Here is an 18,888-nt window from a genome sequence, read left to right as displayed (position 1 = left end):
AGCATCACACAGTATTTTTTGGATAAATCGGATACAGCTCCCATGCCACTAAATTTGTCAAACCGCTGTTTTCGCACAAACGCGAGTGATGATTCACTTTCTTCATTGAAATGGAAACGATCCACATAAAACGCGAATTAGTCAGCGATATTTTGAAAAACATTTTTTGCAAATTTTTCAATTTTTGCAGTAGCCATTTCCGCCGTTCTAGTAGATGGATTTTTACGATCTGTGATTCATATGATTCGGATCGTCGAAAAACTAAAATATCGCGGGGTACCAGCACACTCAAAACGATATTGTAAATACTGTACCCAAAAATAGGTTTTTTAGAAAAAATATCGCACTAAATTTTGGCCTTTGGCAGTAGATTACTCTGCTGCTGTGTGGGCTACATACTTAATATACATATCAGATTATGCGAAATCGCGAGTTCTTTAGTGATATAATTGGTTTTTCGAAATATCCGAATGCGCGTCCCAGCTACATAAAAAATACAAAAAACACCTGAAATCCGGCTTCAAAATGTCAGCATCCATAAAAGGTGGATGCAGTGGAAATTTTGGAAAGTGATACATTAGAAGTGTAATCTTCATTTTGTATTCTCCTACTTTTACTTTGGACAGATGTCCGTCATTTGAATGGTTTAATCAGAAATCGAATAGCAATGTAAAAAACCTGTTTAGATTCAACGTGTTTTTACCTATGGTTTTTCCTTTACGCGGTCGTAACTACCACGTAAATTAAAATTTTTTGCTAAATTTTTGAGCTTTGTACAAAAACATCTAAATTAATCCAGCAATAGTCATAGTTACTGGCAAACTACAATAGTTCACGTATTATAATAGTGCAAACCTTGGCTTCATGGAAACTAAAAAATTTTGACTTTTCCTCATATATATTATTATCGAATGAATTGATGAATAGTTTTTATGATATTGGCAAAAAATATGCTTGTTGAAGTTTTTTGATGTTTCTGTTATGTACCTTTTTCGTCTCAGTTTCTTTGTTTGCGATTCCATATGTAACTGTTGATAAACATTGTGTATTTGGTAACCTACCCATACATATGTTATCTTTATCAACACTTATTGTTTATAATAGCTGTGTATTTTTACGTGATAATTTGTAATAATTATTACTAATGTTGCAGTTTTTGACAGTTGTATAAAGGAAAAGTTGCTGAAAAAATTGTTTCAGCAACATTTAGTAAGTAAAAAGACACCAATTATTTTGAAACAAAAAAATTCAAAGTAAAAAAAATTTCTCGAAACAATTTTTCTTGTGAAGAAAAACATTCACCAAATGTTCGAAGATATCGTTTTCGAATTTTTGGCGAACAAAGGAAAAACACAAGAAAAACATTTGCCGTTTTCGAAACTTGTGGCAAACATTCGAAAAATATCAACAACTGGTATGGTGGGTATACACAATTTATATACAGTTATAGCCTAGACAGACGACAGTTTTAATTTGCATCAAAGACATATGTAAATATAACAAGCAAAGACATAAATACAACAAGATAAGAAATTATTTTTGCTATCATTCTTCAGTGAATGGCTTTTGAATTTAACATAATGTTATTTTACGATATGGTGATATAACATTTTTTTTCTTTTATACATTTTTACGTATTTAACCGAATTTAACGATCCAATTGACATGGAATTCTTCTTGAATAAATCCTTGAATTCATACATTTCGCTTCTGATAATATAACCTGGAATTTTCTTTCTTGATTGCGATTTTAAGTTACCAGCAACCTGCATTGTTTCAGTTAAGGGTAATGTTTCTATACATTGTTTCATAAACATTTTTTGTTGTATTCATTATGTCTTGTTTTTATAGTTGTACAAAGGCATAAATACAGCTAAGACTAGACAAAATGCATGCAACAAAAAAATGTTTACGAAACTTTGTATAGAAACATTACCCTTAACAGGATGCAGTTAATTCAAAATCGCAACCAAGGAGGAACATTTCATGTAATTGTATCAGAAGCGAAATTTATGAATTCAAGGATCTATTCAAGAATAATTCTATGTCAATTGGATCAGTAAACTCGGTTAAATACATAAAAATGTATAAAAGAAAAAATGTTATATCACCATATCGTAATATAACATTATGTTAAATTCAAAAGCCATTCACTGAAGAATGATAGCAAAAAATGTCTTATCTTGTTATATGTCTTTGTTTGCATTAACAGTCTTAATTCAAATTAATTTGAAAATTATCCCCATTTTTAATGCACAAAATCAAACTGAATTTATATTGAATTTAGCAATTTCAATATGGAAAAGCTGTTGAAAATCAATTATTTTTTGTCAAATTTCCATGTTTATGAAAATAAAAAAGGAAAACATATAAGTAATTTTCGCGTTTCTTTCACCTAAGTAGTGGTGCAACAGTACCGCCAATTTTTTTTTTTATTTGGTGGGTTCTTTGTCACATATCCTGACCGAACTCTGGATTAAAAAGTTTTATTCGAAAAATTGTTGATGCTTGGTACTGATTAGGTAAGAACACCGTGGCGAGGGAGTTTAGTACTTTCATAAACTAAAGCAGCGGTGCTCAGATATTTATGCATTTGCCTCTATGACATAGCGCCTTCACGCTACCGTAAATACCAGATACTCTTTAGTGTTGTTATTCTAGCAATACATCAAAGTTTGTTGTAATCTTTGAATTAATTCATCTCAGATAGTTTGTTAAATTACAATTATGTTTAAAAAAATTTAAATATCAAATGAAGACTCAAGAAAAACTAAAATATGGATTTCTCTTAAATACAGTTGTGAGCAGCCCTGCTCCATGAGAATGTATTTTCCTTGCTAAACAACGGCAGATGAGAATGAAGAGAGTGTATGTTGTTGTTGTACATCCGTTGACATATATGGGCGAGCATAGCCGAACTAAAGAAAACTAATTATTCCATTTTTTTTTTTCAATGAAACTCGTGGTGGATGTTATAAGAAGTTCCGCCCTGCCGAAATTAACTCGTTTTTACTTGTTTTTTAATCACTAAATTCATAGTTAACGAAAAATTATGAGATTTTTTATTAAAAAAAAAAAAACAAAAACTAAAATATTTGAGATTATGTGGATAGAATAATGCTATATTAAAAATAATAATAATAATAATAAGAAAAATGGTAAACGCTAAATAGAAAACTTGCCGCTAAATACAAAGAAATAATGCTAAATTTAACTGCAAGAGAGCGTTGTTGTGGTAGGAAGGTGAATAATTTGTGTACTTACACCTTGTATTATTACAACATGGTTTGGGTGGAATTTAAAGTGACATGAGACATGACTGTTTCTGTATGTCGAAAGAAGAATGTTTGCGAAAGAAACACGCCCAAGCTTTAGTTTTCGAAATAATTTTACCTTTGCTTTTGCATCAAAACAAAAACAAATTTGAAAAACACTCAAGAGTTTGGACGTGTTTCATTTCCACACATTCTTCTTTCGACATACAGAAACAGGGTGTTAGTCGATTTTGTCACTTTCACAGGAATAAATAGGCAGCCAGGGATTATTATTTATGAAAATCCAAGTACATCTTTATATTTCATATGCCTAATAAACGAAATTAAAAACAACAGACGTATATTTCATAATACAACTAACGTAAATTCCACAATAACAAAAAATGATAGGGACAAAAGTTTACATACATATAATTTGGTAGACTTTTTCCAAAAATGTACAGGATGAAGAGTTGAAAGTTAGGTCTATTTACACGAAATTCACTTAAACATTTTTTCCCAAAAAAATATTTTATATTTAATAATAAATATATTTAGGGGGTTTTCAAAATTTTGGGCGTATGAACCGACAAAAATATGGATAGGGTTAAACCATAAAACCGCGGGAATACTAGTCTACGAAAAGACACAATACACAAAACAGGAAGGATTCCGAACAGACCCTTCACCACACATGTTGAACATTTGTGTGGGTGGTACCCCAAGGATTCGACAATATTTAGAGATCCACAGTTTGGACCAAATCGGTACCATTTTAGCGAATATTTTCGAACTTTTGTGGGGGAGGTACCGGAAGGAGTGGACCTATAAGCACCACCTTCGAATTTCATCTAATATTCGAAGAAATATTACGATATCCAAAGTGTGGACGAACTTAGTATTCGATTCGAGCTCTCCAGTCACTACATATGGTGTCATAGGGGTTTTTTAAACTTTCGGGCTATTTTCACAAGAAGTATGGACTTGCCCCTGAAAAAACTATTACTGTCGTAATTGAGGCAGCGAATGCAAGTTGCTTCAACAAAAATCAAAGTGATTCGAGAGCAGGTCTTAAAGTGAATTTATCCGAAAATGTGTGTGGGAGGTACCCGAAGGAGTAGACAAATATAGTCCATATTCTTACCACGGTGCTCTTGAAACAAATTTAAATGGAAGGTGTTTACACCTGGGAAGTTTTTGCAGATTTTGAAACTACAATGTTCATAGATGATAAAAATCAAAAAACAAAAAAAATCGCCGGAGCGCTTTTTAAGTAAATCGCGATTCAAGTTGACATTTTTAGGGGTTGTTTATGTTTTTGCGATGTTGCTTGGAAACCGCAAGTCCTATAAAAATGGGACTAAAGAAAATGTTGTAGCTATCAAGATTCTCTATAAGATTGACCTGTATGGTATTCTCGTCGGTTTCACCGTTTTTGAGATATAGAAGTTCAAATTGGGACAATAAAAATTCAATTCAATTCTGTATCGCCCTTATAAAACAATGTCATGACTGCAAATTCCCAACTTAAACTTATATATCTAAAAGATGGTACAAACTAGGATAAGTTACTTAAGCCAGTCTTGTAGAGAATTTTCACAGCTTTAAGATTTGCTCAAGTCCCATATCGATAAGACTTGCCGTACTTAAGCAAAATCGCGAAACCCTAACAAAAAAACCTAAAAATGTAAACTAAGTTTCTTTATCTCAAAAACGGTACAGTCTGGGAACAAATCGTAAACGTCAATACTCTAGATAATATTCACAGCTACAACATTTTCTTTAGCTCCATTTCGATTGGACTAGCGGTTTTTAAGCAAAATCGTGAAAACCTAAAAAACACCTAAAAATGTGAATTTTGACCGCGATTTATTTCAAAATCCCTACAGCGATTTTTTCTTGTTTTTGGATTTTTCTCATCTATGAACATTGCTGTTTCAGAATTCAGAAAAATGTCCCCTGTGTAAGCGTTTTTCATTAAAAGTTAGTTAAGGCGCACCCTTCATGACATTGTTTTATAAGGGGGCGATACAGAATTGAATTGAACTTTAATTGTCCCAATTTGAACTTCTATATCTCAAAAACGGTAAAACCGACGAGAATACCATAAAGGTCAATCCTGTAGAGAATTTTGATAGCTACAACATTTTCTTTATTCCCATTTTTATAGGACTTGCGATTTCCAAGCAACATCGCAAAAACCTAAACAACCCCTAAAAATGTCAAGTTGAATCGCGATTTATTTAGAAAGCGTTCCCGCGATTTTTTTCGTTTTTTGATTTTTTTCATCTACGAACATTGTAGTTTTAAAATCTGCAAAAACTTCCCAGGTGTAAGCACCTTCCATTTAAATTTACTTCAAGAGCACCGTGTTACCTGATCTACATCTGGTAGATATATTAGGATGTGTAAAGTATGGACCAAATCGGTCTCTCCCATCAATAGTTATCGTGCGCACAATTTTTCCGAACATTTTTGAACTTTTGTGGGGGAGGTACCGGAAGGAGTGGACCGATATAAGCCATCTTCGAACTTAAACTAAGTTTGGACAAAATATTGCGAAAGCCAAATTTTGGACCAAATCGGTTCATCCGTTCGAAAGTTATCGTGCGCACCAGCCAGACAGACAGACGGACGGACATTGCTTAACACGTTCGCGGACGTGAATGCTAGCATTAATTTTCATGGTGACGTAGTATGACGTGTATGCTATAGCATTCATATGCAAAGTCAGTTTTTAGTCATTTACTTGTATACAATCGTATGTTTTTGTGATTAATGTACATTATACGACTAATTTCATCAATATCCATAATATAATAAATAAATAATTATAATAATATTAAAAAATAATTAATAAATGCAAAAAAACTAATTTCGAAAAAAATTGGGTGTCATTTTTTGCACCTCTCTGAGTTTTTTTTGCGTCCGCGAACGTGTTATTCGACTCCAAATTGTGTGAAACACATTTCGTCCGAACATACTTGGGGTCTAAAACAATTATTTCGATGAGGCACATTTTGACCGTATGAAAGTATATATGGTAGATTTCAAATTTCCTTTTCAATACCATTGAAAAAAATAATTTTTTTGCGAGCACATGCGCGATTTTTGGTACTTAGGTTAAGAAAAAAAATTGTGGTCTCAAATATGTTCGCGTTCACAAAATTGGATGCTGCACCCAAAAGTTATAGGGGGTTTTGTTCCCTTATAAAGAAAAATATTTAAAAATTCCTTTTGGGTTTTAATAAGAAAATATATGTATAAATCGTTAACGGAATGTTATATCTATCCGCTGATGTTAAAATATTTCTAAATTTGTTTTTATTTTCGCGGAAAATCAACTAAAAATAGAAAAATCTTGGAGTAAATTTAATTTATTCTAACTCAGAGTCCATATAAATCTGAAAAAATAAATTTAAAATCTCTACAGCATCTAGACAACGCATAGAAATATGTGAGACCAAAATTATAAAGATTGGGTTTATAACATGCAAGGTACATTTATACAAGGTAGAAGTGACAATCAGTTGTATTCTTACTTTTTTTGTAAATTTAGTTTTCAAAATGTAATAGGGTCTACTCATGAAATTTGAAACTTCGAAATTTGCTACCATAAAATACTGATTTTCTTCCTAAAGGTGAAATAAAAATGACCTACGACAAGTCTGAATGCTTTATATTTACATTGTCATTCAAATTTGTTCTATTTTGGAGGATTTTCAAAATGTATTTATATTTTTTCTGAGAAAATTTTTGGAACGACCCTATTATTCAATATTTTCTTTGACAATTAATTTTCAATACCAACAATGTTGTTTTTGTAAATTAGTTAGTTGTTGTAATTCATGCACATACCTTCTATAAATTTACCTTGATAACATGCATATTACAGCAGCAACAAAAGACAAAAACTTATTGTGGGAATATTATTTCAAAAATATATTTTTTGGTTTAATACGAAAAATTGGAAAAACATTTTTAGGAGTTATTCTACTATTTCGCTAAATTTCCATACAAAACCTGAAGTATTTTGCTAAAACCCAGCAAAATAAATTGGAAGTAGTGCAATGTGGACTAGTTCTGTCACGGCATGTTTTGATGCAGTTCAACCGGAGTCGTGAAAAAGGCACTCCAGTCCTCACATTTTAACCGCATTTGGATGCAATCCAAAGAATCACACCCACTTGTCACATTTTAACAACATCCGGATGCAGTTCAGCGGAGTCGTGAAAAAGGCACTCCAATTCCTCACAATTTAACAGCATCCGGATGCAGTCCAAACGGAGTCGTGAAAAAGGCACTCCGTTCGCTACATTTTATTAGCAGTTGTTAGAGATCCCTACATGTACATAAATCAGTTTGTACATATCTACAGGCAGCGGCATAAATTTTCCAAAAAGAGATAAGCGTGTTAACATTTCCAAACATTTGTTAATACAAACTAAATAATATTTAATTTGTGAACACTTTTCCGGTAACTCACGAGAAAAAAATTTCCGAGTGGAGCGCTGTTGGAGTACATGTCGAAATCTTAACTGGTGATGGGAAGACAACCCATTTAGCAAATGAAGTAAAAACAGTTTAGCTTGGAACAAATGGAGAGAGGAGGAAACACGCATGTTTGCGATTGAATTGAATTCAATTTTCATAATTTGTGTTAATGTAATAATGTTCTTAATATTTTTGTTTTACACAAATAATAAATGCATTTTATTTGTTCTGGCATATTTTGTAATGGCTTGTACAATTTCCGCAGAATGCCTGTATCAAAACACGTGCTTTGGACTGCCTCCTATTCTGCCCCAAAGGGTTAGTTAAAATGCAATGCCAAAGGGTCAGTTAAAATGCAGTGCGAAAGGGTCAGTTAAAATTCAGTGCCAAAGGGTCAGTTAAAATGCAGTGCCAAAGGGTCAGTTAAAATGCAGTGCCAAAGGGTCAGTTAAAATGCAGTGCAATGGAGTGCCTCTTTCAGTAGTCACGCTCTTGTAAAAATCATGAGTGAAAATGCATAATTTGATGTACTTCCAGATCACTTGTACATATCATTTAACTGCCTCTTTGGTGGCAAACTTTTTGCTGGGAACTTCTTCGAGGAAAATAGTTTGTCATTGTGAAAATATATTTGCTTAGAATGATAAGCAATAGAGTTAAGAAGTACAGATTGATATTGAAATCACAACCAAAGAAAAAACACAAAAGTTAAAAAGCGTGTAATTCGAGAATCCGGATACTGGGAGTCCATGTCTATCAATATGCATGGATTTTCCCATGTTTCATTCAGCGGCCAAAGTGTGCCATCTGTTGCATCTTACTATTCAAAAACCCTTCAAGTGGGCAAATATTACGCGATGTCCATATGATTATAAGGTGCATCCGATTTCAATGGCCGCCTATTAAAAATACCTCAATATAAATTATTTTAGACAGATTCGTCTAGAACTGCGGATGTGCCACCACATTCTATTTTGGGATAAATAGGGATATTACTCCCGAGTCTTTGTAATTTGTGACACACCTTTTTGGCAAATATTATAATCGCGTAAAAGGATTACATTTACGTAAAAATAACACTGTGACATTACTTCTTTTTTCCACAACCGATTTGCACACACTGTTTTTCATTATAAAGGGGAGAGTAATGCCTTTCGAACAAGCCATAGATTTTTGTTGGTTTTTCCCATTTTGGAAAGCCAACTAAATTTCCTACTTGCTAACTGTAAATAATTGTACAGTTAGGTGTCATTTACGCAGCCTAGAGCACAAGGAAAAACATTTTACTGTTTTTTAATGCGTTTTTGTCACACTTTAACCACTCTTACTTAGCCATTGGTTAAGGTTCTTCAAGAACTGCGGATGTGCCACCCCATTCTATTTTGGGATAAATAGGGATATTACTCCCGAATCATTGTAATTTGTGACACACCTTTTTGGCAAATATAATAATCGCGTATAAAGGATTACATTTATGCAAAAATAATCAAAGAAAATCGCGGTTCAATTCGCGGAATTGTCAAAATAAATTTTTGCAGATTTTCCTACTTTCAAGGTATCTAAATTCGGCGTTTTGGTGGATGGATTCGAACGCGGAAGGGCTTATTAGATCCGACACGTAAAAAAAACTAAAATGACGCGGGGTTCAGGGGTACCTGCACGACAGTTGTAAATTTTAGAGCCAAATAGTTCAGAAAATTTACGTACCAAATTTTCGCCTTTGGACTCCTATTACTAGGAAGCTGTACGGAGCACACTCATGAGATATACATCGAACGACGTGGAATCGCGAGTTCTGCAATCCTATGACTAGTTTGGATTATTATCTAGTTGCACCCTCTAATTATAAGAAAAATTCGAAAAACACTGAAATCAAAACTTCAAAATGTCAGCATCGATTTTAGGGTGATGCAGTGTATATATCGAAAAGTCATACACTAGAACCATGTTGCCCAAGAGGCATTCTTTAGTTCTTTCTTTGAGCATAGGTTTGAATTCTGCTTGGTTTGGCCAGAAATCAAGAAAGAACACAAAAAAACTTGTTTACTTCAACACATTTTTCCCATTTTTTATATTACCACCAACGCAGCTTCCACGAAAATTATTTGTTATGGTCCATATTATGAGATCGTGGCTAAAACACTTCAATTAATATAAATATATTCATATTTTATAAAATGTATTAACAGTTCGCGACTTATTAAACGGTGAACCTCAACTTCAACGATTGTAAAACTTTTTTGAATATTACCACATACCCTCGTTAGCATAAATGCTGAGGGTATAAAAAGGCAACCCCACATTAAAATGAACCCGTGAAAAGTTATTCGGGTTATCTATCTAATGTTAACCCTTTTTATGGAAGCATACCTGTTATTTCATCTAAGCGTTTTAATAAATGAAAAAGGACAAATAAACAAAATTTGTTGCGTTTAGTTTTAGTAATTTTGAAGTTATAAGCAAACCAGCTTCAGAGTCGTTTTTTTTTAAATCCGATCAACCTGGAAGTTTTGTTTACTTTCAAGACTACAATTGGAATGAAATATTGAAAATATGACTATTTTGGTTTTGGACACCCACCCGAGTTCCAATAACCAGTTTCATGAGTGTTCGCTTGAAACACCAGTTTTTAACATGGCGATGAAAATACATATAATCTAATTTTTCGAATTAATAATTTAAAATTTTAGCTCATGATGATTTTTGAATATAGTCGGTTGGTAGCAGTGCTCAGGACAAGTGCACTTCCACTCAAACGCATTTAAAAGTCTATAACTAAATAATAAAAAATCCTTAGTAAAGCAAAAATTTCCTTCTTCGTTATATGTTATGTAGATAATGGGAAAAATAATATTGTGTTCAGAATATATACGATCTATGATTAACATGCGTTGCAACATTTTTAAGTTTGAAATATTAAAATCATAAAAAATGATAATGAACAAAACTCAGATCTCAATGCAACATTTACAACTTTTGTGGTACCATTATATATTTTCCTCTGTGTCGACGTCACTGGTCTCTGAGTTCCACCACTAACTCCGGCTGCGGCCAATAGTAACTGCTGTTTCTTCAAGATGTTTTGGTCTGGCACAAAACTGGATGATAACTTGCGAGTATTTTCACGGGATGGTTTAGTAAAACTTCCGCTTTGAATTGAAGAAACATTGATGGACTGTGACGTGGAATGGTTTGATTTCAACAATTGTTCGAATTCTTTTTTGGTACCATTTTCTTTTTGATCTTTAAGTCCTGGTTGATACGGTTGGAATTCTGGGAAGATGGATTGTATTTTTTCATAACGCTCAAAAAGTTTTGTTATGCGTTGATTGGATTGTACGGACGCGGGCCTGATTCGTTTTGTCACTGATATTTCAGTAGTGGACATCGGACTTTTTGTAGAGACAAGATTCTTGACTTGCTTCGTGGCTTTGGCGTGCGATTTGGCATTGCTTTCTCCCGATCCAGAAGTTATTGTTTTCTTAGAATTGGAAATTGGTAAGTCACCAACAACTTTCCTATTGGTTTTAATATCAAACGAAGTCTGTAAGCGTTCGTTCGGCTGCTGGATTTTCGCTATTTTCGTCTTTACATTTTCGGAAGGGGACACCAATTTTGACAAAGAAGTTTTGCCTTGCTGTGAAATGCGATAAAATTTATTCTTTGGGGTCTGAGTTGATGTTGGGCTGTTTTCCTTCGATTTTGCCTTGTTGCTATTGGAGTTTTTGTTCGTCTTCGCGCTCTCCTGGGGTCTCGCCTTGAAGTTCTTATTTTGTTTTGCATTCTTGTTGTTCTGAGACGCAGAACCTTGCTTTGTTGTAATTTTTTTATTGGCGACTATTACTTGATTCAATGTTGCATTGGGCACTGCGAAATTGTTTAAAATATTCGAAGGGCTGACTGATAGTTTATTCGAAGTGAATTTTCCACTTGATCCCAATTTGGAGGAAACGAAATTGTTAGGCGGTATGCGTGGGTATTGTGCGGAATAAATTTGGTACAAGCTGGTAGTAGTTGAACTAGAATTCGGAGTTGTAATGTCAAAGTTAGTGCGAGGTGTGGAAACTGGATCATTCGGATCAATAGATTGTGTGGTACCATAAAAAATTAATGACCATTCTCTTAGCAAAGCATGACCTTTGTTTAGGAATATCATTAGTTTACGTAACGGAAATAAACGATTTAAATGGAAAAAAGTTTTCATTTAAGCATATCAACAGGTAATTGTGACACATTATCCACGAAAGCAGCATTAGGTATATAGTAAAGAATTACATTAGTATTTATATCAGCCTTACAAATTATATATAATTGTATTTATTTATAAGTAATTTTGTAAAATATTATTCTTTATTTGAGTATTGTACAAACACCACGATTAGAGTATACCTCTTGTAGTTTGAAGGCCACCTAAATGGACGATCGTACAATTCTTACTTACCCATGTATCGTCCTTCGTTGTGAATTTCTAATTGCCAATTCCCGTGTGGTGATTCGCCCCAGGTGTGAACAGACATAAATGGCCACTGATTAAATCCAGAATGTGAAGTATCGTGGACTCTATATGGAACAAGAATTATGTTGTCAAATGAAACTTTACAAATAGGATGTCATATTGCCTTTGTCAAATAATCTATAATTTATTAACCTTTCGATTTAAATTACCCTTTTTTCAAACTTAAATTAATTTATTATGGACCATAATATTCGGGGCTCACCTATAAGATAAGCTTTTTTGTGTGTTGTTTATTATAACTAATATGTTACTATAACTATTGTGTTGTTGCCAGCCAGCAACAACAAATAAATAAATAAAGGTGCTATATTTTCTGTCAAAACGTCATGAATGAAAATATTATGCGTGTCCGTGTTACTAAATGTTGTTAAACATTACTGAGAACAAAAAACATGAGGCTGGATTCTTGTACTCAAGGCGAATTCATTCAGGGCCTTAGTCTTCTCTTGAAGTCTGTTATGATCTTACGGAGGTGGTCGATTGATTAAAAGACGATTTTTAAAACACAACATTCAATTAATTTTCGTGTAAAATTTAAGTTGTTGTTAAGAGTTAAAATAAAGCATTAATTACGATTAGACATAGGAATTTTACATGTTTTTTTTATTTCTTATCAGTATATTTTGGATCTAGGCGTTTTAAGGGTCAATTTTTCGACACTTGGGGTCATATCAAAAACATGCAAAAAATATGTCGTAAAATTGTCAACTAGAGTTGGAAAATCTTAAAAGTGTTCTAAATTAAGAGTGTTGACCATTTAACGTCAATTTTTTGCAGATTATTATGTTATTGGGACCTCTTCCGACAGTGTGGTGTTGGGTATGAAAATATGGTATATGGTTTTTATTATTAACCCTTTGAACCCCAACTTTTTTCCGTACAGATAAAAATATTTTTCGTATTTGTTATGATTAGTAGTCTCAAAAATAAGTCCTCTGCGAAAAAAAATTCTTATCAACTCCTCGCGGTTAGGGAGGTACCAAATGTTGCCTCTGGACAACATTGGGCCATTGTGGTTATAATTATAAATTAACAAAATTTGTTTCTTAAGTCTATGTATTATCATTTTATTTTTTATTATTCATGATGTGGAAAAGCTTAAACCGATGAGTTTGTTTAATTCTAGAGGAAAATTGATGGAAATAGAATGGAAAAATGTTCTATATTTATTATACATAGTTCACAAATTAACTAATTTGATTTGAAATGCTCAAATTGACATTTTTCAGAGTAGAAGTGTTTGAAAAATATTTTCTATTTTGTATGCAGACTCTAAACTTTATCATCATCGATATTTGATAGATATCCGCTTGTTATCTTACAAATCCCCACTCTGCAAACATTTTCTATCAACTAAGAATAATTCGCGATTCTCCTGAGCGATTAATTTTTCGCAGGCGATATCGCCTAAAAACTTCTGCGTATCACCAACCTAAAGTAAGTGTTTAGGCAAGAAGCGCAGAAGAATAATCTGATGAAAAAATCGTCCAACAATCTTCCAAATGTTTGCAGGGTTATTGTCTTTGATTTTTACCCTTTTTGTTTTCTTTTCTGATTTGTTATAATTTTTATTTATTCCTTATGTTGTAGTGCTTGTATACTGGTTCCATTCACTTTCTTCATTTTACTTGGCAAAACCCGGACATATTTGTGTTTGTCAATACTCATAATATTATACGTGCCATTTGTATCAAAGTTATGCAGAATATGTATATGAGAATTATATGGAACCAAATCAAAAATTTTGATAACAATCGCGTGATCGGGTTCGGAGGAATAATATATTATTCGCCTGCACTAACAACAAGTGAAACATAATACAAATTCGCGGAAAGATAGCCGAGATGCATAGCTGAAGATTCGTTGTAGCGGTTGATAATAAACAATAATTGTAGAGAATCGTCTACAAATGGCAAATTACTCGCGTGGGTGAATTTTATATAAAAATTCGTTAACTATGGTTTCTACCTATTTGGAAACGCTCCAAATTCATCGTTGAAGTACATAAAATCAGTTTATCATGGATGCATTACGTTTAGTCTTTTTGCTTATCGGACAACGCCGATAAAAATTCTTTTTATCGAATCCGGTCTACCACCTTTGGAGGAAAGATATATTGACATCCTGAATCAACTATTGCCTAAAATTCTTTCCCTAAATTCGTCGATAACACTGTGCTACAGTGAAAATTTGCAGGGGTTCTAATGCATAAATTCTGTTTTGTGGGAGTCCACAGAAGACGAAAATACCTTTGGTTTCTTTGGGTCACTTCGGTTTTTCATTTTATAACGGTAAATGCAGTGAAAAATGGGGTTTCTTGGATTTTCAACTTTAAACGGACATTACTTCTGTTTTCCACAACCGATTTGCACACACTGTTTTTCAAAATATGAAAAAAACCAAAAAGTTGAAACACAAAAAATGTCATAACGCATTAATTTTTCAACCGATTTCGTTGGTTTTTCCCATTTTGGAAAGCCAACTAAATTTCCTACTTGTTAACAGTAAATAATTGTACTGTTAGGTGTCGTTTACGCAGCCTAGAGCACAAGGAAAAACATTTTACTGTTTTTTAATACGTTTTTGTCGCACTTAAACCACTATTACTTAGCCATTTGTTAACCGATTTTAAAAATCTATGGCTTGTTCGAAAGGCATTACTCTCCCCTTTATAATGAAAGACAGTGTGTGCAAATCGGTTGTGGAAAAAAGAAGTAATGTCCGTTTAAATTTGAAAATCCAAGAAAGCCCATTTTTTACTACATTTACCGTTATAAAATCAAAACCCGAAGTGACCCAAAGAAACCAAAGTTATTTTCGTCTTCTATGGACTCCCACAAAACCGAATTTGTGCATCAGAAATCCTCCAAAAAAATTTTGTTCACTTTTGTATCACAGTGTAATTGATGAAGATGTTAAAAAAAATATTATCAGCTAAAAAGAAGCCCAAGGTACCATCTGTATTTTATGAATGCATAAACAATAATATTGTGGATTTTAAAGGCAAAATAACGAATTATGCTGTATGGATGTTTAGCATCTAAAGTTTTATCAAACTTCAGTTCTATTTTCACTGCTGAAGTTGCTGGTATATTAGAAGCCATAAATATTGCTATTAAGACCAAAATGAAAACGTTGATCCTATCTGACAGTCTACCGGCAATAACAAGCATTACAAACATATCCAAAAATAGATGGTCAAGTATTAACAAAGTAAGAGATTTACTTATATCAATTAGTAATAAGATACAACTGGCTTGGATCCCCGGTCACGTGGGTGTGCCTGCTAATTTTTTCGCTGATAATGCTGCGAAAAGTGCTTGCAATGCACAACTTATAGGGCACATTATTATCGAAAGACTTCATCTCAAAGCACATATATCGGATAACTTGCATAAACAACACATAGCCAACATGAACCACTTTCATCATTATCACTACACGGATATCAATCCACTTTAGCAAATCGCAATTTACCCAACAAACATTGATAAAGTAAAAATGAAAATTTTTTCGCGATTGCGTATGGGGCACACCATTTTAACTCATCAACATCTAATAAACAAAACGCTGACAACAAATGTCCTATTCTGAGAGAAATAATACTCCGAGCGGCCAAGCGTCATATCCCTGCCGGAAAAATTCCCCGCTGTAGACCAGGTTATCCATCTGCGGCTGCGCGCCTTGCAGACCAGCGAAACCACCTACGCCAAACTAACGCGGATGGCCAGAGGATTGCATCCCTGACGGTAGAGATTAACTTTCTGATTAACCAGCACCGTCGAGATACGTGGATCAATCACTTAAACAATTGCGATGCTGGTTCGCACAAATTATGGTCTACAATCAAAAGTCTATCTGGAAATAAGACCAACCAGGGGAATATTGCGATTTCGTTCGAGCAAAACCAGATCTCAGATGCCAAGAAATGCGCCAACAAGTTCTGCCAACAGTTTGTTGCTCATCCCACCCAGCAGAAGAGAATCGGTAGAGCCACCTTGAGAAAACTAAGGAAACTCCAACGTGAGCCAACGCCTTGCTCCTTCACACGGACTGAAGTTGAAGCTGTAATTTCCACAACGGCACAGCACCACAACGGCATTAAATGAGATTACGTTACATATTGCGAATGGCCTCAATCGAAACCGATCGATAGCGCGTACTGTGGTCGCAGCGTTAGATCTCTCCAAGGCATTTGACACAGTGGATCACTCGGTCTTGATTGGTGACATCATGGACTCCACACTGCCAAGCGCTGGCTTGGCAATTATCTCGCTGGTAGACAGGCATATGTGGAGTTTAGAGGCCGCAAGTCCAAGTATCGCAAAATTAAAATGGGCGTCCCGCAAGGCGGAGTTCTGTCACCGCTCCTGTTTAACGCGTACCTTGCGAAGCTTCCTGCACCACCACCCGGCGTAAAAGTGGTTTCCTACGCGGATGATTGTACAATAATGTCATCCGGAGTCAATGTCGAGGAAATAAGTGCACGTCTTAACAGCTACCTTGCCACCGTATCAGCCTTCATGCATGGAAGAAACCTAGTAATCTCGCCAACGAAATCGACTGCCACCCTCTTTACTTCCTGGTGCTGAGCTATTCCGCCCCAGTTTGGACTTCTTTTCTGAGCAAAACGCTATGGCGTAAACTGCAAGTGGTTCAAAATATTGCGCTTCGGTTTGCTTCCGGATGTGTGCAGATGTCTGTCGGATGCTGTCGGTCGGTACGGCAACATAATGTGTTTCTTGCCAGACAGTTCCTACTAGCCTCCCATCTGCCAAGTCACCCCAACCATCACACTTTGATGCAGGATCTTCCTCCACGCCACATCCGGAAGGACATCAGGCACTACCGTCCGGACATCCAAGACGTAGTTCCATCTGACGTCAACAGATTGTCAATAGCGGCAGGCCTGCGGCAGATGCACACTCTTACGGTTTCCCAAACCATCATAAGATACCGCTGCAACATCGTCCTTAATGAACACCCCCCAGCCATATCCGACAGTGAAAGACTCCTACCCAGACGGACCAGAACAATCCTGGCACAATTAAGGTCTGGGTGGAGCACTATTCTAAACTGTTATCAAGCCAGAATAGTTTCAGGCACCCTCGACAGTTGCCCGAATTGCCGACAAAGCCCGCACAACACAGCGTACATATACAGATTTGGGCCCTGTGGACCTATGGACAAGACCAGTGGAATTGGGCCGTTTCTTACAGCTCCCAGACCAATAGCAAATCAAATTTCTATATCCACCAAACACACTCCATCAAGAACCTTACACACATCCCCATCCACAATATCACCCCTTTCATACAACATCAACACAATAACCCAGCACATCCTCAATATCATCCCATACACACATACATCAACACAATAACCCAGCTCATCCACGAATCCACACAAATTCCCATATCCCCACTCCAGAATTGACACACAAACATTACTAATGTTTTCAACATTCCTACAGGAAAAAACGATTGGTTGCAGACAACCTGTTACAACAAACAAATGTCCTAAATGCGGTGATGACGCCACCGTTAAACATATCCACCAATCATGCAGACCATTGGCTCAACTAACTATTTAAATTTTTCAATTATTCTCATTCAACACTGTATATACATACCCAGCAAAATTAAATGGAAGTGTTTCCATGTGAAATCATGATTTCACTGGTTCTTTTGCATGAGTGCGAAAGGAGTCGTGAAAGATCCCATCTTTTTCATCGAATTTTCATGAGTGCAATTGAAGTCGTGAAAGGTCCGGTCTTATTCATCGAATTTTCATGAGTGCAATCGAAGTCATGAAAGATCCGATTTTTTTCATCGAATTTTCATGAGTGCAATTGAAGTCGTGAAAGATCCGATCTTTGTCACAATATTATCATGAGTTCAAATAAATTAATAAGTAACCGCACAATAAATTATCAAATACTCATATACCCGAATAATTGTGTACTTGCAAAAGTAATTGTTAAAATGAAAATAAAAGTCAGATGAAAGTGGTCGATAGTGGCAAAATTTATATATTTTAATTAAAAATACAATGTAAATTGATATAAAACAAAAGAAAAATATATTTTGTGTTTGGAAACCTGTTTCGTTTTGTGGATATTAAAAAGAAGTATGAAAAAGACCCGGTCTATAAACCACGAGCTTCCCCAGCCGACCAACACCGATATAGTAAAACATATCGAGCTGCAATTATTGGGTTGGTTGGGCCATGTTAACAGGATGTATAAAGATGCCACCGGCATATGAATACGAGCCATTTGACGTTATGCGACCCGAGGGAACAAAACTCCAATGGAAAGATCACGATATCACAAGCATGGCATGCAAAGTGAGAGAAGCAAAGTAGGAGATCGGTAAAATAAGTATAAAAGAGACCATAACGTGGTAACTATTACAGGATAAGCTTTTTCTTTTGAAATAAAATAACAGAATTCAAATTTATACTAGATTTCCCAAACGATGAGCTTGGTTCAGAGATTGACACATAATTTATCGAATATTGGAAAAACGGAACCCCCAAGTTGAAAGAAGTATCTTGCAGCCATCGGAAGAGATAAATATGAACTTGCAGATTAATATAATATATAATTTTGAAAATTACATA

General features: G+C 34.8%; 1 protein-coding gene across 4 annotated transcripts in view; it reads right to left on the bottom strand.

Moving 5' to 3' along the window:
- LOC141400205 (furin-like protease 1) overlaps positions 1-18,888 on the bottom strand; it is a 161,216-nt gene that overhangs the window by 19,010 nt on the left and 123,318 nt on the right. For 2 of the 4 annotated variants that reach the window (XM_073979688.1, XM_073979678.1), the window contains exons 7-8: positions 12,190-12,308; positions 10,734-11,885 (exon numbers count right to left, since the gene is read on the bottom strand). In XM_073979688.1, the coding sequence (XP_073835789.1) occupies positions 10,734-11,885; positions 12,190-12,308 (1,271 nt within the window). The remainder of the gene's footprint in view (positions 1-10,733; positions 11,886-12,189; positions 12,309-18,888) is intronic. The other 2 variants (XM_073979739.1, XM_073979698.1) reach the window with 1 other exon arrangement.

The sequence above is a fragment of the Musca autumnalis genome, unplaced genomic scaffold (genome assembly GCF_047663935.1).
Source record: "Musca autumnalis isolate F117 unplaced genomic scaffold, ASM4766393v1 scaffold_1, whole genome shotgun sequence".
Lineage (NCBI taxonomy): Eukaryota > Metazoa > Arthropoda > Insecta > Diptera > Muscidae > Musca > Musca autumnalis.
The sequence above is the reverse complement of the archived record's forward strand: the minus strand, read 5'-3'. Positions and strand labels throughout refer to the sequence as shown.